General features: G+C 44.5%; 1 protein-coding gene across 1 annotated transcript in view; it reads right to left on the bottom strand.

Annotated features, from left to right (window-relative positions):
* Window positions 1-22357, bottom strand: part of LOC138265368 (dehydrogenase/reductase SDR family member 4-like) — a 146174-nt gene that overhangs the window by 19169 nt on the left and 104648 nt on the right. The window contains exon 7 of the mRNA XM_069213013.1: window positions 4028-4162. Within this exon, the coding sequence (XP_069069114.1) occupies window positions 4028-4162 (135 nt within the window). The remainder of the gene's footprint in view (window positions 1-4027; window positions 4163-22357) is intronic.

Below are 22357 nucleotides of genomic sequence, written 5' to 3'. Positions count from 1 at the left end.
CAAAGTTTTAGGTTTGCAAGAAATTCTGGGTAAAACAACCTGCTAAGAGCCATACAAGTCATCCCACCCTGGAGTTCCCTATGTGTCTAGTTTTCAAAAATATTTATGTTTGCTAGCTTTCCCTAGGTGCCAGCTGAGCTAGGGCCAAAAAACCACAGCTACCTACTTTGCAAAAAACTGGTCAGTTTTGCATGGGAAGTTTGATGTATTCATTTTGCATTTTGGGCCTACCCACACAAGTGAGATACCATTGTTATCAGGAGACTTTAGGGAACACAGAATAGTAGACCAAGTGTTATTATAATTGATCCTTCTCTGCATTTGCACCTTCCAAATGAAAGGCAATGTTTAAGAAAGAAGTCATTTTGAGAAATGCCCTCTAATTCACATGCTAGTACGTGTAACCCCAAATTCAGAGATGTGCAAATAACCACTGCTTCTAAACTCCATATCTTGTTCCAATTTCGGAAATAGATAGGTTTCCTCAATACCTATTTTTCACTATTTATATTTTACTAAATGAATTACTGTACACCCGGTACACAATGAAAAACCATTGCAAGGTGCAGCTCAGTTATTGGATCTAAATACCTGGGGTCCTTGGTGAACCTTCAAGCCCTATATACCCATGCAAGCAGAAGGGTCCAGGGGATGTAACGGTATAATGCATTTGAAAATTTACTATTGTTAGGAGAAGTTACAAATGAAAATGATAGGCACAAATAGCTGTTTTTTTCACTCAATGTAATTTTTTTTTGTATTTCAACACTTTGAAAGATCAACACATGACCCCTTGCTGAATTCAGAATTTTGTCTACTTTTGCAGAAATGTATAGCTTTCTAGAGTCCACTATATTTTCACACCCATGTCTACCACTAACAGGAAGGAGGTTGAAATCACAAAGAGTAGGAAAAAGTTGGTATGTCACAGTAAAATGCCAAAACCATGTTGAAAAATGTGGTTTTCTGATTTGAGTCTGCGTGTTACTGAAAACTAGAAGATGGTGATTTTAGCACTGCAAAGCCTTCATTGATGTCATTTTCAGGGAAAAAAAACAGATGCTGTCTTCTGCAGAACTTTTTCTTATTTTTTCACAAAAAAAATGTAGCTGTATTTTGGCTAGTTTCTCGGTCCCCTCCAAAGGATCCTCAAACCCTGGACACCTTTAGAATCCCGAGGATATTGGAAATATAGGACACACATTTTGCATGGATACCTTATGTGGACAAAAAGGTATGGGTGCCTAAGTATGAACTACCCCAAATAGCCAAAAAAAGGCTGAGCACGGGGCGGGGATGATGGGCAAGCAGTGAAACGGTTAATGTTCCCCCTGGTATGAGAAGCTTAGCCCACTGCACATGGGAGTCAATGGTCCTGTCTCAGTCCAACTCACTGTTGCAAGGGCAGTGTCACTGGCACCGCGTAGAATGGGGACAGCATCAGTACAAATAGAGGAGTCTGCGGCTACGTTTCAGTGGTTGGGGCTCATCAGCTCTTCTGGCAGGGATCCTCCTCAGGCACAAAAACTCACCACCAAAACAAACCAGGTACCTAGAATGGATGGCGGTCCAATCTTCCTTTAGCAACACATGTTTTTTTTGACAAATATAAGTTCAGAAACTCAGCTGACTGCAGGTTTCTTGGTATCTTCAATCTACCACAGTACGTTCTTTTATTCCACTGCTGGGTCAGGTCAGGATCCCGGTTCCTCACCCTCACGTGATGGTACAGGTCCTTCCCAGAGGTGACAGTGAACCTCTTCAGCTTTTTCCCACCTCATCTCCTTCACACTCCTTTTCTTCTGAGCAGAGTCTTCCTCATGCAGTGCCATTCCTGAGTGTTTGTCAATTCTTTCCCTTGAAGCATGGTCAAGGCAGCTTCTCCTAACAACGTTGAGACAAAGTCTCCATGTACTGAACCCAAACATGGAAAATGGAATTGGAAGTTACCTAGCCCTGAAGCTCAAGGAGTTTCATGGTCAGCACTGGTGGGAAAATCTTGAATTCAGGAAAATAAAACTTGGCACAGACTTTTCTGTCCCAGCTAAAGCTGCATAAAGCAAGTGTGTATGAGTTTGGTTCAGGGCAGACAGTCCTTTTGCTCGGAGTGGAGAGTCGTCTTTGTCAGGAAGTGAGACCAGGAAGGTGTGGTGCAGTTGCGGGTTTCTTGTCATGAAAACCCCCAAAAAAGAACACAAAGGCAAAGGCTGTTGCTCAACTTAACTACCTCTTTAACTGTGGGGATTTCCCCCTCTGGGGCATAAAGTGCCAGCAAAGAGCAACATAAAGCTTTTCATCTTTTCATCTTTTGAACATCATTACATCTTTCATCAGTCAGACCTACTACCAAGGACCTCTAAACTGTTCTGGGGTGAAGCCTGCAATTTACATCTGCTGCCTAGATTCTCTGTCCAAACCTCCATCTTATGTATCACTTAAAAACAGTAAGCACACAATAGAACCCATTGTGTCCACAACCATGGGTGACACACATGCTCCACACACATTCTTTATACATACGAGTAAGGTGGAGGATGAGTGAAGGGTCTGGTTATAGGGGACTGGCATACAGAGTTAGGAAACACAGGAGAGGCCTGTAGTCCACTCTCTCTAGCAGGTAACAGATAAAAGGCCTTCCTTGCTTTTATAATCATTTTGCTACCATCACTGGCAGTCCTGTATGGCCCAGTTAGTTGACGGTAGTCACACATGCCAATTAGGGTGCACATGGTATGCATCTTTACGCTACAGAGTACCACGCTAGGGTGCAAACCTTGTCATAAAAGTGCACCCAGTGCACAAGGATGACTGGTGTGAGTACTAAGGCAAAGGTTAAAAACTAAGGCCCATATTTATACTTTTTGACGCACAACTGCGCCAACGCAGTTGTGCGTCAAAAATTTTAACGCCGGCTAACGCCATTCCAAAGCACCATGCGGGCGCCTTATTTATTGAATGACGTGAGCCGGCGCTGCGGACTGGTGTGCGTAAAAAAAATGACTCACACCAGGCAGCGCCGGCGTAGGGGAAAATGGAGTTTGGGCGTCAAAAAATGGGGCAAGTCAGGTCTGAGGCAAAAAATCTGCCTCAACCCGATTTGCGCCATTTCTTTTTACTCCCACCCTCCATTGACATGACTCCTGTCTTAGCAAAGACAGGAGTCATGCCCCCTTGCCCAATGGCCATGCCCAGGGGACTTATGTCCCCTGGGCATGGTCATTGGGCATAGTGGCATGTAGGGGGGCTCAAATCTGGCCCCCGATGCCACAAAAAAAAAAAAAAACTACTTACCTCAACGTCCCTGGGATGGGTCCCTCCATCATTGGGTGTCCTCCTGGGGTGGGCAAGGGTGGCAGGGGGTGTCCCTGGGGGCATGGGAGGGCACCTCTGGGCTCCTTCTGAGCCCACAGGTTCCTTAACTCCTGCCCGACCCAGGCGTTAAAAAACGGCGCCCATCAGGCTGGGCGCCGTTTTTTAAGGCCTGCCCCCTCCTGTGCGTCAAAATGACGTCACAGTATAAATATGGGGCACAGGCCTTAAAGTCATTTTTTAGAAGGGAACGCCTACCTTGCATATAATTAATGCAAGGCTGGTTCACCCTTCTAAAAAATGGCGCACATGGTGGAACTTTGACGCCCGCTGCGTCGGACGTCAAAGTATAAATATGGGGCAGTGTTTGCGCCGAATGTGCGTCAAAAATTTTGACGCACATTCGGCGCAAACAGAGTATAAATATGCCCCTATAATTTCTAATGGTGATTTTGAGACAGGAGCAGAGGGCCCTTTTATCTGGCATAAGATTAGTGATTCTTTGTTTTATTTTGAGTTATACGGTCTGCAGAAAAGAATTATGCTGGTAAATTAAATTTGAGCAGGTTTGAACACATCAAGTTCTGCAAGTTCCAGAGGTATTCATTAGAGCACAAAGTCCTGAACTGAGGACACTTTTGAATATATCTGTGTTTCACTTGCATACACAGGAATATGTATCCCTTTTCCCCAGTCGTATAATGCTAACTATACTTACAGTAATGATGTCCTTCGTCCTCGTAGCTCCAGGTGCCAATGAGTTTAGCCGAATATTCATCGGTAATAATTCTGATGCCAAAATCTTGGTCAAACCAGCGAGGGCAGTCTTACTGACACAGTAGGGACCAAGACCCTTTTTCAAGGAGGAAAAGAAGAGTGTTTTATACTTTAATTAGATACATGTAGATGATAGAAGCTCAATTCCCAAAAGGCTTTACACTCTTAAATATAGCTGGGATTTCCATTCACAAAAGAGAAATCATCCTCCCCAGAATCAAAATTTCCATTTAGAAACACATTTAACCAAGAACAAAAGTGAGCCTGGGAATGGACTTTTCTAAGTAAGACAATCAAAGAAATGGAAGGGAAAACCATAGATACTGGGTGGGAGGCAGAGGTGGCTACACTAAAGATCTGCACATATCCACAAAGTTTTATACATAAAATGGAAACTTACCTTGACACCTCCAGAACTAGGTCCAGGATTGTATTTTGTGTGAGAAGGAGACCCAAACACCCATGTGGTTTTAAGGAAAGGGGTTTAATAACAAAAAACAAACAATTGTCCCCTTGATGAAATATCAGAAAAGTTATAAATTGTACTTCTGCAGTAATAGTGAACCTGGGAAACCAGATGGTGTTATGCAGAGCGAAAAAAAAACACTCATGGAAAACAATGAACATTGACATTATCAGGGCATTAGTATCTTTGTGAATACCATCAGCAGTTAAAACTCTGTTTCAGAACACTCTGCACTTAGGTCCCCATTTAGAGTTTGGCAGAGCAGGACCCCTCATACATTTGCAGAGCTCCCACAATGTCAAACTGGTGGTTACTGCCCCTCATTTACACAGGGGAAACATTTGGTTTCTTCGAGGAGAATCTCAGAACCTGCCTCTACTGCTCGAAACCTCTGACCTAGCAGCCCATGTGCTACATGGCCACCAAGTTACAGTGACTGGAACCCTGCCCTATTTAGTTCCCTTTGTGTCAGAGTATTTGCTTCAGAAAAATTTAAATGAATACTGAGTGGGTCGAACAATTATAGTATCAGTTCGCCATTTACTCAGTGCATCAGCAAGTATGGGGGATGTATCAAAGGCACTTCCCATCAGGAAGACGGGGGCCTTAAATATTGAGGATGGTCATTCTTTATCAGGGTGGGAGCCAGGGCCTCTGCTGATCCTGCAGGCAGACGGGCCACCAACTTTGTTCAAAATTACCCCTCTAATCTATACTGTTCTCACCTGACCAGAATATCACAGTCTTTATGTGGTCTATTTGAATGTCTGTTTTGGGATCACTCCACCTTAACTTCAGTTTCTTTTCTTGGTAGGACAAAAAAGTGAACACATATGTAGAATGCAATATGAGAAAACTACTTCAGGCTTTAAAATTAAGAATTCTGGAACATTACAATGTTTAAGTATAATACATTAATCAAGGGTTGTAATATCTGAGAACTTATGAGAGCGTCTGACAAGTCTCATGCAACCCTTTTACAGGATGTAGCATTCAATTAGACCAGTGGTTCCCAACCTTTTGACTTCTGTGAACCCCCACTTTATCATTGTTGGAACACGGAGACCCCCCCACTGAGTCAATAATGGAAGCAGGCAACCCCCAGCTTAAACATTGTTGATAATTTGAAACTCAAAACAATCCACAAAAAATACAGAAACAAGCATTCATCAAACACATACACAAACAATACCACATTTTATTTAATTTGCAAACAAATATAAATAATAAAAAAACAAATTTTAATAGGAAGGTTGGAGCTTTTCTGAATTCAATCGAAGCCACACATCTTCCATACTGTATCCTCTTTAATGCACTCGAACTACTTCTTACAAATTAGAGGCTACCAATTTAACTTTTAGCCTCCAATTTCAAATTCCTTGACATTCACAGTTTGTTTTAAAAATTTCAATTGTACATTTAGCCACTTTATTTATATACAGTTTATACAGTTTATTAATCTGTTAATATTATATTTTCTAAGCAGTCACGGACCCCCGGAGGAAGCTTTTCAGACCCCAGGGGGTCCCAGGACCACTGTTTGGGAGCCACTGAATTAGACAACTATTCCAGTAGGGTCGTCCAACAACCAACCCAAGGAGGATATAAGGATGAAAGTCCATTTTACTTTTTGGGAGCTGAACTACCAAATTTTCTCAAGCCCCACTTTTTTACACAACCCAAATTTTAACTCATAAAGTTCAGCTTTAGGATGTCTCATTGATCTAATGGCAAAATACTATCTTCCCCATCAGTCTCCTCTTAATTTAGCAGAGTAAAATCCAAAGTAGAAAGGGAGACCACTCAAGAACAGACTCCAGATCAGAATTACGTTTACAAACCTTAATACAGGATTCATAAATAACAATAAAGAATAGATGCCCAATTTTGCCAAAAGGCCCAGATACAGACTACAGAATCATAAAAACCTAATAGAACTCCTATTTAAGCAGTTAAATCTCTCTTGATTTAAAGTGTCAAACTCATAAAGAGTACTGACAACATACTAAGTGAAGAAAAGAAAGTCCCTAAATAATCGCACAGAGTCTCAGGAGGAAAATGAGAGGCCTCTATGAGCTGTAGTAAGCATTTCTTTTATACACAATATCGCATAACAATAAGCAAAAACTGCAGATTCAGCATTGTGTGCATTAGCAAATTAAAAACAACTTTGTTCCAATTCAAATTAATTAACCCATTTCTTAACATAAGAGCGATCTTATGCTTACTTCCTCAGCAACTGCACTCCGGAGATGTACAACATAATAGGAAACATTTCTCAAATAGCTCTTGCTTACCTCAGAACTCCTTCAAAATGATACATCAGGTGCACAATGGAAAGTTTCCTTCACTTAGAGGCTGGTCATTAGTAGAGGTAATTACTCACCTACCACTAGCAATAGTGCCCCAAAGCCAGTGCCCCAAAGCCAATGCCCCAAAGCCAATGTCAGGTCCAGTTGAGATCTCAAAACATTAGCCCCTGGCTCAACTCCTGATAGTTTGGAGACAAGCAGACAGGCTTAACTTAGGAGACAGGTATTTCAAGGTTTAAATACGCCAATACCGTAACTAAGTAAGAAACAACACACAATAAATAAAGGAAATATTTTTATCTTTAAAATGACACCAAAACAACAAAAATCCAATGTAGGGAACTGGAGATATGAATTCTTAAATATTAAATTAAAAAATGTGCTTGTTATTGCTTGGAAATCATTAGAGCTGGGGACATCTGGCCGTGCTAGACTGGGACCAAGTCACAATTTGAGGCCAACCACAATGGAGCCCTCCTCGGATACACTCAGTGGGAGGCCTTGGTCAAAATTTTACCTTCACACTTGAAACATTTCTGGAACTTTTTTGTCTCTTGACTTTGTGCTGTCCTCTCCAGCAAGCTGGTTTCAATGTCATGTCATTGGATTGCTTTTCTGTGAGGCCCTGGTCAAATCCAGGAAGTCTGGGGCTCCGGAGCTTCCAGCAGAGGAACCTGAAATCCAGGTCAGGTCGCGGTTGAAGGTAGCCTGCTTGACTCAGTGTCAGGTTGGTCCACTTATGGAGATTTTCTAAAAGTTGCTCCAAACCACTGCAACTCTTCTGGAACTTCTTCCTAAAGTTCGTCTTGAGGGTTCAAAGTGTCCAAAACATGAATCCAAGGGTCTAGAAGTTCTGAGGTGGTCCTTGGAAGTTTAGGAGGACTACAGTTCCTACAGTGCACCTGTCCAGGTCCTTAAAAGTCTGCTGGACTCAACCCCAGGTGGGGAACCTTTGTGATAGTTGGTGCTGGCAAGCTCTGTTGCATTCAGGGAGTCCACTTCAGAGTCTTTTTTGAAGAAAGGTAAAGTCCTTAGGGCTGTTCCAGTGTGCAACAGGAGCTGTACTTCAGAGTGCAATCCTCTGGGTTGCAGGTCTGGGTTCCAGTAGGGTAGTCCATCTTCTTCTTCTGGTTTAGGCAGCAGATCTGAGAGGCAATGCAGCTCAGTCATATTCATTGAATCATCTTGGGGACAAGTAGGGGGGCACTGCTCTCCAGTGAGATGCAGAGTGCCACCCAAAAGCATGACAGCTTCCTTTAAAGTGTGGCATTTTCTTGTCCCATAAAGCACAGTACTTTAAAATCCAAGATTGACAATTTCTCTCTAGAAGAGCAAGACCTGGTTAAAGCAACCTACTGGTGCGGCCCATTTCCCTTAACACCCCCGACCATCTGCAAGCTCCTTTCCTGGGCCTGCTTTCTATCTGTGGGGCACAGGATGAGAGGGCAGGTATGGCTGGCATTCCTTTCTGTCCTGCGTTGTTTGAAGCACAATTTGGTTTACCCAGCCCCCTTCCTGGCCTGGCCTCTGCAGCTGCAGACCTCCCCCCATCAGATAATGTCTGCTAAGTGCAAGCCATCTATTATCTCATTAAAGCAGCCCACTAATCCTGTTAAAGCTAACCAACCATGAGTGGCCACTAGCAGACTGGATTTAGGCTTACAGAAAAGAAAGTCCTATAACTTTTCTGTATTAGTTATGATAAATTCAGCAGTGGCAAGTTGTTGGATTTATCATTACCAATCTTTGGAGTCCTTTTATGACATATTTAGCTCCTGCCTAGCAATACCTATCGTAAGGTGAACTATTCCCATGTTATCCTCTGGAGCAAAGTATCTACAATGAGGACAAATGCAAGGGGCAGGTTTTCTCTCACCAGGGCATATAAAACACCTTTTATAATGTCCTTGCCTATAGTTACATGGCACCCCACCCCTGGGGCAACTAGGGGACACCTTAGGAGTGATTTATATATAAATATAAGGTAGGTTATCACTTGGAAAGTACCTTTAATTCCAAAGTCAAATCTGCACACTTTTTACTTTTTAAAGACAGTCTGCAAGGCACTGCTGTCTTTGAAATGCCCACATGAAGAGGTCATGGTGAAGGTACCTAAACAAAGAACAAAACAAGGAGTATAGGAATCAAACCATACATATGACAAAAGTCACATAGCAAGCATCTGGAAATCAAAGTACATTACAATAAATCTATCACAGACAAAGCAACATCATCAAGACGCGGATGTGTCAAAGCTATCCCATCAATCATCCTTTGGCTGATTTTGCCTAAGCATCAGTTCTCAAGCTATTTCTAAGAATTTGCTAGACACGTTATCACATCTACAGTTCACTGTACAGTTCAAGTCATGACATGACATACTTACGCTATTGAGAGTAAGCTGTCAGTGAGATCTTTTTGCAAGTCAGCTCCTTCCTCTTTACCACTATCATCTTTATTTGGCATTTCAGGTGGCAGGGATTAGGGGTATTCCGCTGCAGGGCTATGTTATGGAGCATGGAGCATGCCTCAGTGATCTGACACAGTTTCCCGGGTGAGTAGAGGATGGCTCCACCAGTCCTGTCTAGACAGAAAAATCTGGCCTTCAGGGGCCCAAAAGCCTGCTCCACCGCCCGCGAGGTTCTTACGTGGGCCTCATTGAAGCAGACTTCCCCTGGCGTAGTTGGATTCCACAGCAGTGTCAATAATCAAGGTTTGGATATGCTGAGTTTCCGGTTTAGGAATGAGACATAAGTGCAACAATAAGTCACTCGCTTCATGATTGTAGCAGCTGACATTGCTCACACAAAATCAGGACAGATGTGATTTACCAACCAGACAGGCCTGCTCTGGTTGCAGTTGTGACATCAGCTGGGGTACGGAGATCCGACAAGCAGACAGTTGCACGTTTTTCCAGTTGTGATAGACTTGTTCACTGGCCTGTGGTGGCACCAATGCAACATGTGTGCCATCAATAACTCCCACCACATGTGGGAGGCAAGCAAAACCACGTCAGTCAGTCTTCACATTGGCTAAATCTTCACTTTGGGGGAACCTGATATAGCTCTCAATATGTTTCATCATTGTTGAGAGGATATCTCTTAATACAAGACTGAACATAGGTTGGGACATACCACCAGATATGGCCACTGTATTTTGGAATGACCATGTGGCTAGGAAGTGGAATACTGCCATGAGTTGAACAATGAGTGCTATGCAGGCTGGATTACTGTTTTCAGGCATCAGATCTGGCTCCAACTGATGGCATAAATCCACAATTGTTTGCCTATTCATGTAGTACTGTTTGATGATGTGATATTCTTCCATGGTTTGAAGGTCTGGCAAGGTTGTTGCCTCCTCCCTCTGCCAGGGTACCTATTTGTGGAAAGACATGAGTTGTAGCACTAGTCACTGTGTCCACAACAATATACATGATGTATAGAAAGAAAATCAAGTGACAAAGCTTTTCTGACCAGAAATACATTACACCCTGAACACATCACAGCTGTCAACTACACAAATATCAAACATGACCCCCATGGTTGTCAACAAGTGTCCACAACATGGATTTTGGCAACACCCAACTATCTGCTCAATTGCCCCTTGAAATTCAGTCTGTTCTGACTGCCAAAAATACCATCAGCAGCGGTGGACAGTGCACTGCCAGCATATTCCGTCTGTGCCCAGCAACACACTACGCTTGTGATTGTGTAGTATAACTTACACAACAAGACTGCTTTAGGATGTTTATGTTGATCAAACAAATATATTGTTGTTGTGACGAAGTTAACAGGGCCTATTACTGTATTTTTCAGCCACCAAAATGGCGGATGCCTGCTCTACTTCAATGGACATTAGGAACCGCCCTTGGCTACCGGCAGAAGTAGTCTGCGTGGTTTCAACTATGGAGGATACAGCCATAGGCTAATTGTGTTGCCTGTGGCGGTCGCTGGCAAATGGCCGTGCCCATCGGCGGTAATGACCATGTATGTGGAATATGTGTACGCCACATTTTTCACATTCAGTCACTTGACTTCTGACACTGCTGCTGTACACCACCTCTGGGACCAATCATGCCAAAGCCAGCAAGTGAAATGGCCCCTGCCTTCTCTCCAGAGGAGCTGGGGAAAATCGTGTACAAGGTCCTTCCTCTGTATGCTCAGATCTATGGTTCACCAGAGAAGCAGGTAAGAACCTCAAAGGCACATTTGACTCTGTCTAATACATTCCTTTCCCTCCTCATAGGCTACAATGTTCCCCTGTGTGCCAGTTAGACTTCTTGTGTGCCTGTTGTCACATTTTGTGTGGCATAAATGGGATAATGGAGAAAAGTACCCTATGTACTGCACATTCACCTTGTGTTTTGTGATGTGTTTTGAGGACTGGATCATCCTTGTGTTGCGTTCATATATCTGGGCAAGGAGACTTTACAGCCATACAGTGACACATCAATGGATGTGATTGTTGTAAATCTCAGACAACATGAATGTGCATGACAGCATGAGCTGTGTATGCATACTGTTTGAGTCATTTGAAGATCTCGTAAGTAATTTGTATAGTGCCACAGATCATTTAGCCCACATCTGACCTTGCAAACCTCTTGTATGAAAGGCTTATAATGACTCGCTGTGCCCTTCAGAGCGCCACATAAGCCACATTGATGAGGGCCACATGACATACTGTCATGCATGGAAGTGATGGACATGTGAGTGTCATGTAGTTTCTGTATGCTCAGCCTCCAGAGACCAGGGCCTGTCAAATGTATCTCCCACTATGACACATGGTCAAGGCTAGAGTAGAGTTACTGTGACTATGTAACTCTGGCACTGTGCCCACTTTCTGTTTACCTGCAGATCCCGGCAAGTGGCCAATTCGAGGCTCCAGTGGAAAGACCTGGCCTGAATGCCTTAGTCCATTGACTGGTTTAGGAATGTGTACTGAGGTAAATCTCTGAGTGCCACAGAGGACACATAATCAACCTCATATTCTGATTCTTCCTCCAGTGGCCACTGCCTAGTTGTGTCGGATCCATTAGGACGAACTCCTGTTCCATCCTTGTCTGCTACCCCCAGTTCCATCTCCACCCTCCCTGTTGCTCCCCACCCCGTTGGCCCTGCCCAGTCACTCAAGAGGGTTAGCGTCTCCTTCACCCCAGACACCCCACCACCTGCCCCTGTTACCCGTGAGGCCCAGGGTGAGGAGGCTGTTGACCTCCTGAGGAGTATCTCTGTGGATCAGACTGCCATTCTGAATGCCATTCAGGTGCAGGGTAGTCAGCTCCAGCAGATGGTTGCATACCTGGAAAGCATTCATAGTGCCATGTCTGGCCTACAGAGATCTTTACAGGATCTGGCCTCCAAACTGATGGCAGCCATCCACCCCCCACAATCCTCCCCTACCACCTACCTCTTCCCAATCCAAATCTCCCTATCCCCCTACCTGTCCTAAGCACGCACACACATCCACATGCACCCACCTCAACACACAAGCAGCACACATAAACACAAGCACCACAAGACATACCGGCACACAAGCACTCAACAGTCACTCACACAGACCACAACAACCACCATTCCGACAGACACCACATCTACCTTACTCCTATACCCCACTGCAACAGCCACACACAACCACCACTCCCATATCAACCAGCACCTCCTCCTCACAGCCCCAAGAAATGCAAACATTCACACTCACACACGCAACAGACACTACCCAAACCCAAGCATACCTCAGACATGCACACACCAGCAAGACAACCACTCCCTCAACCTCTCAAACCCCAACCCCTTCTGAGCACACTTTCCGTTTTCCCAATGAAAGTTTCCGTTTTGAGCTTGCCTTTTCCCCTGTGATCTCCACCCCCACTCTTAAGCCCAAGAGGATCCCACCCACATCCCAACCCATCCCTTTCACATCCAAGTTCTCCCCTGTCGTGTCACACCTGCCCCTCCCGGCAGCTCCCATACCCCTCCTACCCCGAAGAAGAAGTCCACCTCTCCTAAAGAGAAGACCACCCCTCCTAAAAAAAAGCCCACCCGTCCCAAATCCGATCCAACCCCACCCAAGGATGATCCCTGATGTGCCTGCATGCCCACTTGGTGCCCCTACTAGGTTCACTGGCAGTGATTGGAGTCAAGCTGGAGCCCAGAACAGTGCATGGAATCACATATGGACTTGCCAATGGCCCTAGATATTTCTCATTTTGAATCCATAAACCCAAGTTGTTATTTTTTGGGTACACATTCGTCCTGCCATTACTTTTCTACCTTATAGTTGTTCCTGAGTAATTTACGTTGTATGCATACATTTGTGTGTGTTTCACCCTGATTGCTGATCCATTTGCTGAAGTTGGCAAGATCTAACTTTATGGGCAGTGCTGGTGTCACCCAGGACAAGGGAAGATGTCCATTGTATGAATATGTGGGTTGTAATCCAACTGGAGAGTCATTGCATTGTGTTTTGTTTGATATGGTATTTCATCTTGCGTTGGCCAATGTCAGCACGTATTGTGTTTGGATTTGTCCATGTGATGTCGATTGTACGTTTGTCTCATGTGTGCAAGATAGAGTTTTGTTTGGAGGGTGTTCAATTCTGCTACCGTCCTTTACGTTTCACTGACCATGTGTCCATTTTGATATGTGTACTTTCCAACTACTTCATCTAAATGTGTGACTCATGCTGTTGATGTTGTATTCGCTTTCGTGACTTCCACTTACATATTTTGCAGATTGGCATGTCACTTGCCTCTACTATTGGTAGTCCTAGAGATACATGTACGGCCATTTCCTGTGCAAATGGTGCTTTAGGGGTATGTGCAAAGTGAAATGTGTCCCAGGGCAGCATCCTTCCTTTAGTGCCTGTGTTACCCCAATCCTTATTGTGCAGGTATTGTTTACATTTAGAGCTTTTGATATTTGTCTCACAAAATATTGTGCATCCCATTGACCTTTCATTGTGTTGGTATGTGGGTGATATGTGTGGGTCCATCACAGGGATGTTTCACGGAATGTGTCTTTGGGTTAAAAGACACATCAATACATATGTGTCTTCAATATCACAACAGTCCATGGCATGTTAGCAATGTGAGGGTGCCAGCTTAATTATGTGTGATGTTGATGTGGTGTTGTTGTGTGACACAATGTTCTGTACACTTCACTGTCCCTGAAACTGGGATGAGAAGACATTTATGAGTTTGAAAAGTGTGGTGGTGCACTGTCAGTGACCTGGCTAGAGGCGGCATCATGTAGCTGTGCATGGGTCATTCATTGTGATTAATTCGACCTGGGCCACATAAAAAGTGTACTTGGTCGACCTAGAGTAACCCACATACCAGATGGATGGTGGTGGGACGATCTGTTGTGGAGATTCTGCACATGGGTAGGTGTGTGATCTTACCATCGGTTGCGTCCACAATGGCATGTATTTTGGGCTATGAGCAGCAGCAGCGGCAAGATGTATGTGATCGGCCCAATGGCAGCACAGGATGTGTGACACTGCCTACAGGTGAGTTCTTGCCTTTATTTTCAGGTTCCAACATCTGAGACATGGTGGTTGGACCACCACAGTCATGTTGGTGGACGCCCACATCATAATCTGTCCATCGGAAACACTGGCTGCGATGGCCTCATGGGTCCATATCACCACCGCAGTGGGCTTCGCTGCCTGGTGTTGGGTCAATGGAACTGCATGCATTGTTATATGGTGGTCAAACGGCCAAGCAGACGGTGGTCAGACCGCCACTCCAGGCATGGCAGTCTACAGACCTCCAAACTTGTAATCAGACCCTAATTTCCTAGCTTTTGATTCCATAGCAATGGATGGTGCCTGGGAAACTTTAAATTGGCTTCTAGAAATTCAGGTTCAGCTTCTTCTGCAGTTGTTATCAGCACAGGCAATTAACTGAATAGCTAAATGTAAGAAAACAGTTTTTTTCCATGTTTTGGATGATTAGCTGCTGACTTTTGACTTTGAGACTGCACTGAGGACTGCTGCCCATGTGTTACTGCCAGTGTTCTTTGCCTTTTCAAAAGTATATGTTGAATTGGATACCCCCAATTGGCATGTGCTGAATTACCTATAAGTCCCTAGTAAATCGTATCCAGACTATCCACACAAGAACTGCAGCACTGTTTGTGCCACTCTGTGTGTGACAAAGAGAAAACTTGACTTTCAGCTGCCATTGCAGATTGAAGAGGCTGTGTATGCACTGCACACCCTACTTTGCCATTATTACTAATGTCAAAGTCACCTTAAGTCCCTTAACTATATATGTAAGTCTCCCTAAAGGCAGGCCTATGTAGCCCTATGGCAAGAAGCTGTTTGTTGTTAAGATATACATATATTTTCTGATATGTCTATGCAGCAAAACTCTAAATGTTAGTGTTTGCTGAGGATGGTTAGGTATCCATATAAGGTACTTGCAGAGTTAACGGTTGTCACACCAATGCGTCTAACTTCTGAAAGAGGCTACCTAACTGTTTCATGTAAGGTATCGAATTAAAGGGGACATTAAATATGGCTCAGTGATGCAGTTGACATTTATGCCCACTTTAATGCTGGCCACTTTTGTGAAAACTGCCATACTTTGACCCAGTTAGTACAGTCACTCTACAGGGTCACAGGGACTGAGAGGTTTTCTGCCCATCTGGGGAGACATGTGAATGACCCCCAGGCTGAGAACAAAGGCAGTTGCCACACTGGAGGTTCTACCCCCACCTCCAGGATGGACTGCAAAGGGTGTTAGCCCAAAAGGCAGGCATCAAAGGGTTATATCCCCTTTGAAGGGCCACTGTGGCAATATTCCTGAGCAGGAAGCCCTTTGTTTCTCCTAGAAAGGTTAGAGCCAGGGCGAAAGGAGGGAAAAACAGTTTTAGAACCAGTGTTCCATGAGCGTGCTGCCCGTGGTAGCCACATTCCCAGGATTGGGCTACCAAGATCCTCATAGTTCAGGAAGCCCTCAGCCTTGGTAGTTGTGGCTTGCAAAGTATACCCTGGGATAGCCAGGTGACACACATTATGGGACCTGTGTCACCAAGTAGGAGGGGACCTACTAATCCATTGGCTAGTGACCTTATTGTCCCACTGGGGCACTTTACTGAGATATAATGGGCACTCCTAGCACTCCAAAAAGAATTTTGCTGTTTGCGACGTGCAGAAAGCACATTATGATGCCTAATCCCCGTTTTGTGAGTCAGTAACCTGGTTACCGACTTGCAAAACAGGACTGTGAGTCGCAATTAGGAAGGGGTGTTCCCCTTCCTAATTGCGAGTTGCAGCGCAATGCTGTATTGCTTTGTGACCGCGAACGCGGTCGCAAAGCAATCGCAGTTACCACCAGTGTCACACTGGTGGTCACCCATTCGCAAAACGGAAGGGGTCCCCTGAGACCCCTTCCCCTTTGTGCATGGCATGGAAAAAAAAAATTCAGAGCAGGCAGTGGTCATATGGACCACCGCCTGCTCTGAAAATATGAAACGAAAACGTTTCATTTATTTGTTTTGTAATGCATCTCGTTTTCCTTTAAGAAAAACGGGCTGCATTACAAAAAAAAAACTGCTTTATTTAAAAGCAGTCACAGACATGGAGGTCTGCTGTCTCCAGCAGGCCACCATCCCTGTGAGTGCTGCGAGTCTCAAGGGGGTCGCAAATTGTGACCCACCTCATTAATATTAATGAGGTGGGCCTTTGCGACCCCCTTGCGAGTCGCCGATGGTGCCAGGGACACCATCCTGCATTCTGAATTGCGACTTGCAAATTGCAAGTCTCTCTGACTCGCAATTTGTGAGTCGCAATTCAGAAACTACGTACATCTGGCCCTAAGTACTCTAAAAATGCATTCAAATTTTCCTCTATTTGTATGAATTGTTATTGTGTCTCTTTCTTGTTTGGTGACTTTCTTATTTTGTTTGGTGTTATTAAATGCTTTACACATTGGTCCTTGCTAGCCTTGCTGCTCTGTGGTATAGCTATCAAAGAGCAAATAACTTTGAATGGACCCAAGGCGATACATGCAAGTGTACTGCCCGATAGTTCCCCAACAATGCATATAGTACATCCATTTTGTTACACTAAATCTTCATATTCAAATTCCCCCAGGGATTCCATCAAGCATCATTTTGCTCTTCACCCTCGTGTTATTTTTCTTGCTCAACATTTTGAGCCACCTCCTCTTCTGATTCTTCATGTAGATAACTGAGGTTTGGAAATTGTCAAAACTACCTTCCTTGCCTTTCATTTAATTAGGAAATTTAGTGTCAGCTTCTTCTGCAGTTGTTATTGTGAATGAATAATTTGTGACTGTGAGGGATTCTAGCACATTATGCTCTGTTTCATGATATAAAGGAAGTCTCCTTTTTCTTAGATTGTGGTTCCCTTTTTCTTCAGAGTTTCTGAAGTGTGAGACTCTGAAAGAAATTTTCCATGTTTACGGAGACACCCCCTGCAATTGCTCAGTCTCCCACAACTCAGTGAAGAGTCAAAATCCCTGTTAATTCCAATCCCCTTTTTTGAGTCAGACAAGGAGTACAAGATCTTTCATTTCATTCTTCTCAACAAGGTTCAAACCCCTTTTTGAGACTGAACTATTTCTGAGGCTTGGTCTCTTTTTGGGATAAATATGCTTCTTGGAGTTTACTGTACTTCCTAGGTCAATCCTGACATAGAGGTCTGTTTGAAGTGAATCCCCCTGTTTGATCAGCTTTTCAGTGCTTGTGGTCGAAACTTGTATTGAAGTGAGTGTTACTATGTTAGAAATTGGTTTTCTGGTTGATTGGGGTGGAAGTCCTGGTCGAACAGTAATCGCAATTCTAGTTAGGGTAAGTCACAAACACACTCTAAATTTACCTGTGCTCACTCTCAGGTAGCGTGACACAGAGCAGTCAGGCTTAACTTAAGAGGCAATGTGTAAAGTATTAGTGCAACACTTCAAACAGTAAAACAGTGAAAACACCACCAAAATAGATTCTTACCGGGTTAGAAAAATAGTTCTAATTTAGTAAATAAAACAAAAACAAAATGGCAAAATACAATAAGTAGAACTTGAGTTAGGATTTTTAAAATATAAACTGTACAATAGTGCTTAGAAGCAAAAAGCGCCTAATTGGGAAATCTGGTCGTGAAGGACTGGGACAAAGTCAACATTTTAGGCCAACTGCGATGGAACGTGGGCTGGAATCAGGGTTTCAGCGAGACCCACTGCAAATGTACCTTTATTCTAATTGCGAAAAACAAAATGCAGGGTGCAGCCAAGTGATGCGTCTATGTCAATCCCGTAGTCGAGGTGATGCATTGATTTTCTCCAAACAGCGGCAAAGCATTGGTTCTGAAGGCGATGTGCCAGTTCTAAGATGCGGCAGTTCCAAAGGCAATGTTCCCAGTTTCTTCACAAAGTAGAGATGATTTGTCGCTCTTCTCCACACAGTTGCAGTGATCCTGTGGTTCTGAAGCTGCGGTTCTGAACGAGATGCACTGGGTCTGAGGGCAAGGCACGAGCTCTGTTCCCGCAACAGTGGTGCTACATCAGTTCTGCTCTTACAGCAGGTGATGCGTCAGTTCTGCTGCAGAAACACCTTTGGCCCATTTCCAATGGTTCCGGTGCAGGGTGGTGGGAAGTTGTTTATGTCCCTGAGACTTCAGATCAGGAGGCCAGTCAGCAGCTAGCTCTTGGAGTTCAAGTGATATAGGTCCAATCTTTAGCACCCAGGCAATAGAGAGCAGTAGTAGTCAGCAGGGCAACACAGCAAGGCAGCAACTCAGCAGAGTGGTAGTCCTTCAGCGCAGAAGTTATTCTTCCTGGCAGAGTGCTTACAGGTCCAAAAGTGTACTGACGTGGTGGTGTCAGAGGTCCAGCACTTATACCCAGTTGTGCCTTTGTAGTAAGGGAGACTTAAAAGAATGGTTTTTGAAGTGCAAAGAGGTCCTCTTTATCTGCCCTGGCTGCAGACTCACTTCAAGGGGGCATATGCAGCCATTTGTGTGTGGAAAGGACACAACCTATTCAGGAGTAAGTGTGAGGCTGTACCCACCTCTGCCCTTCTATCTTCCCAGGATAGCCCATCAAGTAACACCTAAGATCCCTTTGTGTGGCTGTCTAGAGGGAGTAGCCATGGACCAGGTGTTATCCAAGCCAAACAGTGATTAGAGACAGGCAGCAAACACCAGATGACTAAGAGAGGGAAAAAGCCCAACTTCCTAAAAGTGGCATTTTCAAAATATGAACAATAAATATGACTTTCCCGTTATAGATGATTTATCATTACCATTCCCTAGGTCCCAAAAATGACAGATGTACCTCCTCTCAATTAGGAATTACATCTGTTTAAATATAGTCAGGAGTCCCCAGTAATATTCTAGAAGAGTTATAGGTCTCACTGTAGTAAAAAATGAGTTTTGGGGTTTTTCGCTACGAGGACATGTACAACTTTAAAGCATGTGTCTTACCTTTTAATTGCATAGCATCCTGCCCTGTAAGTTACCTAGGGCAGACCTTGGGGGTGACATATATGTAATGAAAGGGGAGTTTAAGGCCTGGCAAGGGGTTTTAAATGTCAGGTTGACGTGGAAGTGTAACACAACCTTCAGGCTGCAATGGCAGGCCTGGGACAAGTTTGAAAGGGCTACTAGGGAGTGGCACAATCGGTGCAACAAGCCCACTGGTTCCATTTAATTTACCGGCCCTGGGTATAAGGTTTACCACTTTACAATTAAATCAAATATGCCAATTAGGGATATATCAATAAGACCATGTTTAGGGGAGTGAGCACAAGCACTTTAGCATTGGTTAGCACTGGAAAAGTGCACAGAGACCTAAGGCCAACAAAAACAAATTCAGCAAAATTGGTGGTAAGCAGACAAAAGGTTTGTGGGAAGACCACCCTAAGGCTGTAAGGTCTAACACTCTGAGGGCCTGATTACAACTTTGGAGGAGGTGTTAATCCATCCCAAATGAGACGGATATACCACCAGCCGTATTACGAGTTCCATAGGATATAATGGACTCGTAATACGGCTGGTGGTATATCCGTCACATTTGGGACGGATTAACATCTTCCTCCAAAGTTGTAATCAGGCCCTGAGTCTTCTTTTTAGACTGATGGACTCAAAACATGTTTTTGCATGGAGTTGCAGTGCACTTTCTAACATATTCATATTGCAATTTCTTAGCAGATCCCAGAGCTATAAATTCAATGCGATCAGATCCCTAAAGTTTAAATAAAGAATGCATTCATTACTCCCATTTTGTCCGTTCTTGTTTTCTTCCTCATAAATATTCTGCTACAATTTCTTATAATCCCTTTATTCCACCATTCATTTATAGCATTCTAAGTGTCTTTCCTTTTGATGTTTGTTGGCTTTCTTGCAGCACAATGCTTTTTTACGTCAGAAATTTTCTTCAGCTGTCCCTTTGGTAAATAAATCTTATAGACCCTATGAATGGCACTGAAAGGGAAATGCGCAATTGTTCAAGGGAGCGCTGGTAAAAAAGGCCCAGTCCCGATTTTGAGATGTGCATGGTGGTCTCAAAGGACATGATCACTAGTTATTTCAAACACTCCTGGTGAAAAAAAGACTTCAAAGAAAGGTGTAATATTTGAAAAGCATCATTAGATTGGAAAGTCAACAGCACACAAACTACAACAACTCATGCTGCAAACATGAAACCTTTTGTATTTTCGAGACATTTAGGGGCTCATTGTGAGTTTGGTGGCCACCAAACTCGTGTGACGGACCCTATCAGCCTTATTACAAGGTTTCCGCAAGCCTGACCTGGCTGACCAACGGAAACCTTGAAATAGAGTTTTACGGCTGGTCTGACCTGCAGGAACAGTGCTACGAGTTAGCACTCAGCTCCCTTGAAGGAGCCAGTCCTATCGCATACCACATAGGGGGCCCGTCCAGCACTCTCGGAATGTGCGCTGTCTGCACCGCAGACAGCATGCATTCAGAGGGTGCTGGGCATGTGGGCCCCCTGTACTTGTTCTCCACCAGCTTTTTCATGATGGGGAAACCACCATGAAAAGGCTGGCAGAGAACAAGGTTGCAATCAGCAGGGCAGCAGTGAGTTCAGTGCTGCCCTGGCTGATTACAACCAGGACCACCATCACCCCGTTGGGATCATGGATCTTGGTTGAGACCGTGGTCTGTTGGTGGCTCTTCCGCCAAACTCGCAATGTGACAGCTGGACCGCCACAGCTGCGGCGGTCTAACCACCATTGCATGACTGGCCGTCTTGTAATTAGGTCTTTAGTCTAGTTTTGTTGCCTGATGAAACTTGACAAACTAAGGGAAATGAGAATGCCAAGAAGAGGAGACATTTGTTATACTCTGGGAATATTGAGTGTTAAAATTGCGCTAAAAATAGATTATAGCAAGAATATTCACCACAAAAGTATTGTCAAGGTAAGTATTGTTAGAGCATTGTCTTAGAGTTATATTTTGTGGAAAATAATGTGGACAAATAATGATTTAGTAATTTATCCAAGACACAAATAATGAACTAACATGATCACAGGTCAAACAAGTTTAATCAAATGTTTAGAAGTGTGTTTATTAACATATTTCAGTTAGGCTACATTTTACTGAAAACCACATTTTTAGTTAATATGAATACTGTGTGTCATCTAACTCCTGTTTTCCCCTCCCATTTCAAACCCCTGAACATCTTCTCCCCCCATAGGCTCCACAGAGCAAAGACTAAGGGGGTCATTCTGACCCTGGCGGTCATTAACCGCCAGGGTCAACGACCGCGGTAGCACCGCCAACAGGCTGGCGGTGCTCCCAAGGGCATTCTGACCGCTGCGGTTTGGCCGCGGTCAGAAAGGGAAAACCGGCGGTCTCCCGCCGGTTTTCCGCTGCCCTAAGGAATCCTCCATGGCGGCGCAGCTTGCTGCGCCGCCATGGGGATTCCAACACCCCATACCGCCATCCTGTTCCTGGCGGTTCGGCCACCAGGAACAGGATGGCGGTATGGAGTGTTGTGGGGCCCCTGGGGGCCCCTGCAGTGCCCATGCCAATGGCATGGGCACTGCAGGGGCCCCCGTAAGAGGGCCCCACTTTGAATTTCAGTGTCTGCTTAGCAGACACTGAAATTCGCGACGGGTGCTACTGCACCCGTCGCACCCCTTCCACTCCGCCGGCTCCATTCGGAGCCGGCTTCATCGTGGAAGGGTGTTTCCCACTGGGCTGGCGGGCGGCCTTTTGGCAGTCGCCCGCCAGCCCAGTGGGAAACCCAGAATGACCGCCGCGGTCTTTTGACCGCGGTACGGTCTTCTGGCGGTTCCCGCTTGGCAGGCGGCTCCCGCCGCCCGCCAAGCTCGGAATGACCCCCTAAATGATATCATAGAAATATCCTGGTGTGCATGAATTGTAAATGAACTTTCTTTTTGTTCCCAATTTTACTATCTCCCAAGGTCCTTCCACTGTATTTCAGTGCTGGGCCTGGGACCACTCATGTGATGTGTGGTTCTTTGTATAAATGTTTTATATTAGTTTG

Source organism: Pleurodeles waltl, chromosome 11, assembly GCF_031143425.1.
Source record: "Pleurodeles waltl isolate 20211129_DDA chromosome 11, aPleWal1.hap1.20221129, whole genome shotgun sequence".
Taxonomy (NCBI): domain Eukaryota; kingdom Metazoa; phylum Chordata; class Amphibia; order Caudata; family Salamandridae; genus Pleurodeles; species Pleurodeles waltl.
The sequence above is the reverse complement of the archived record's forward strand: the minus strand, read 5'-3'. Positions and strand labels throughout refer to the sequence as shown.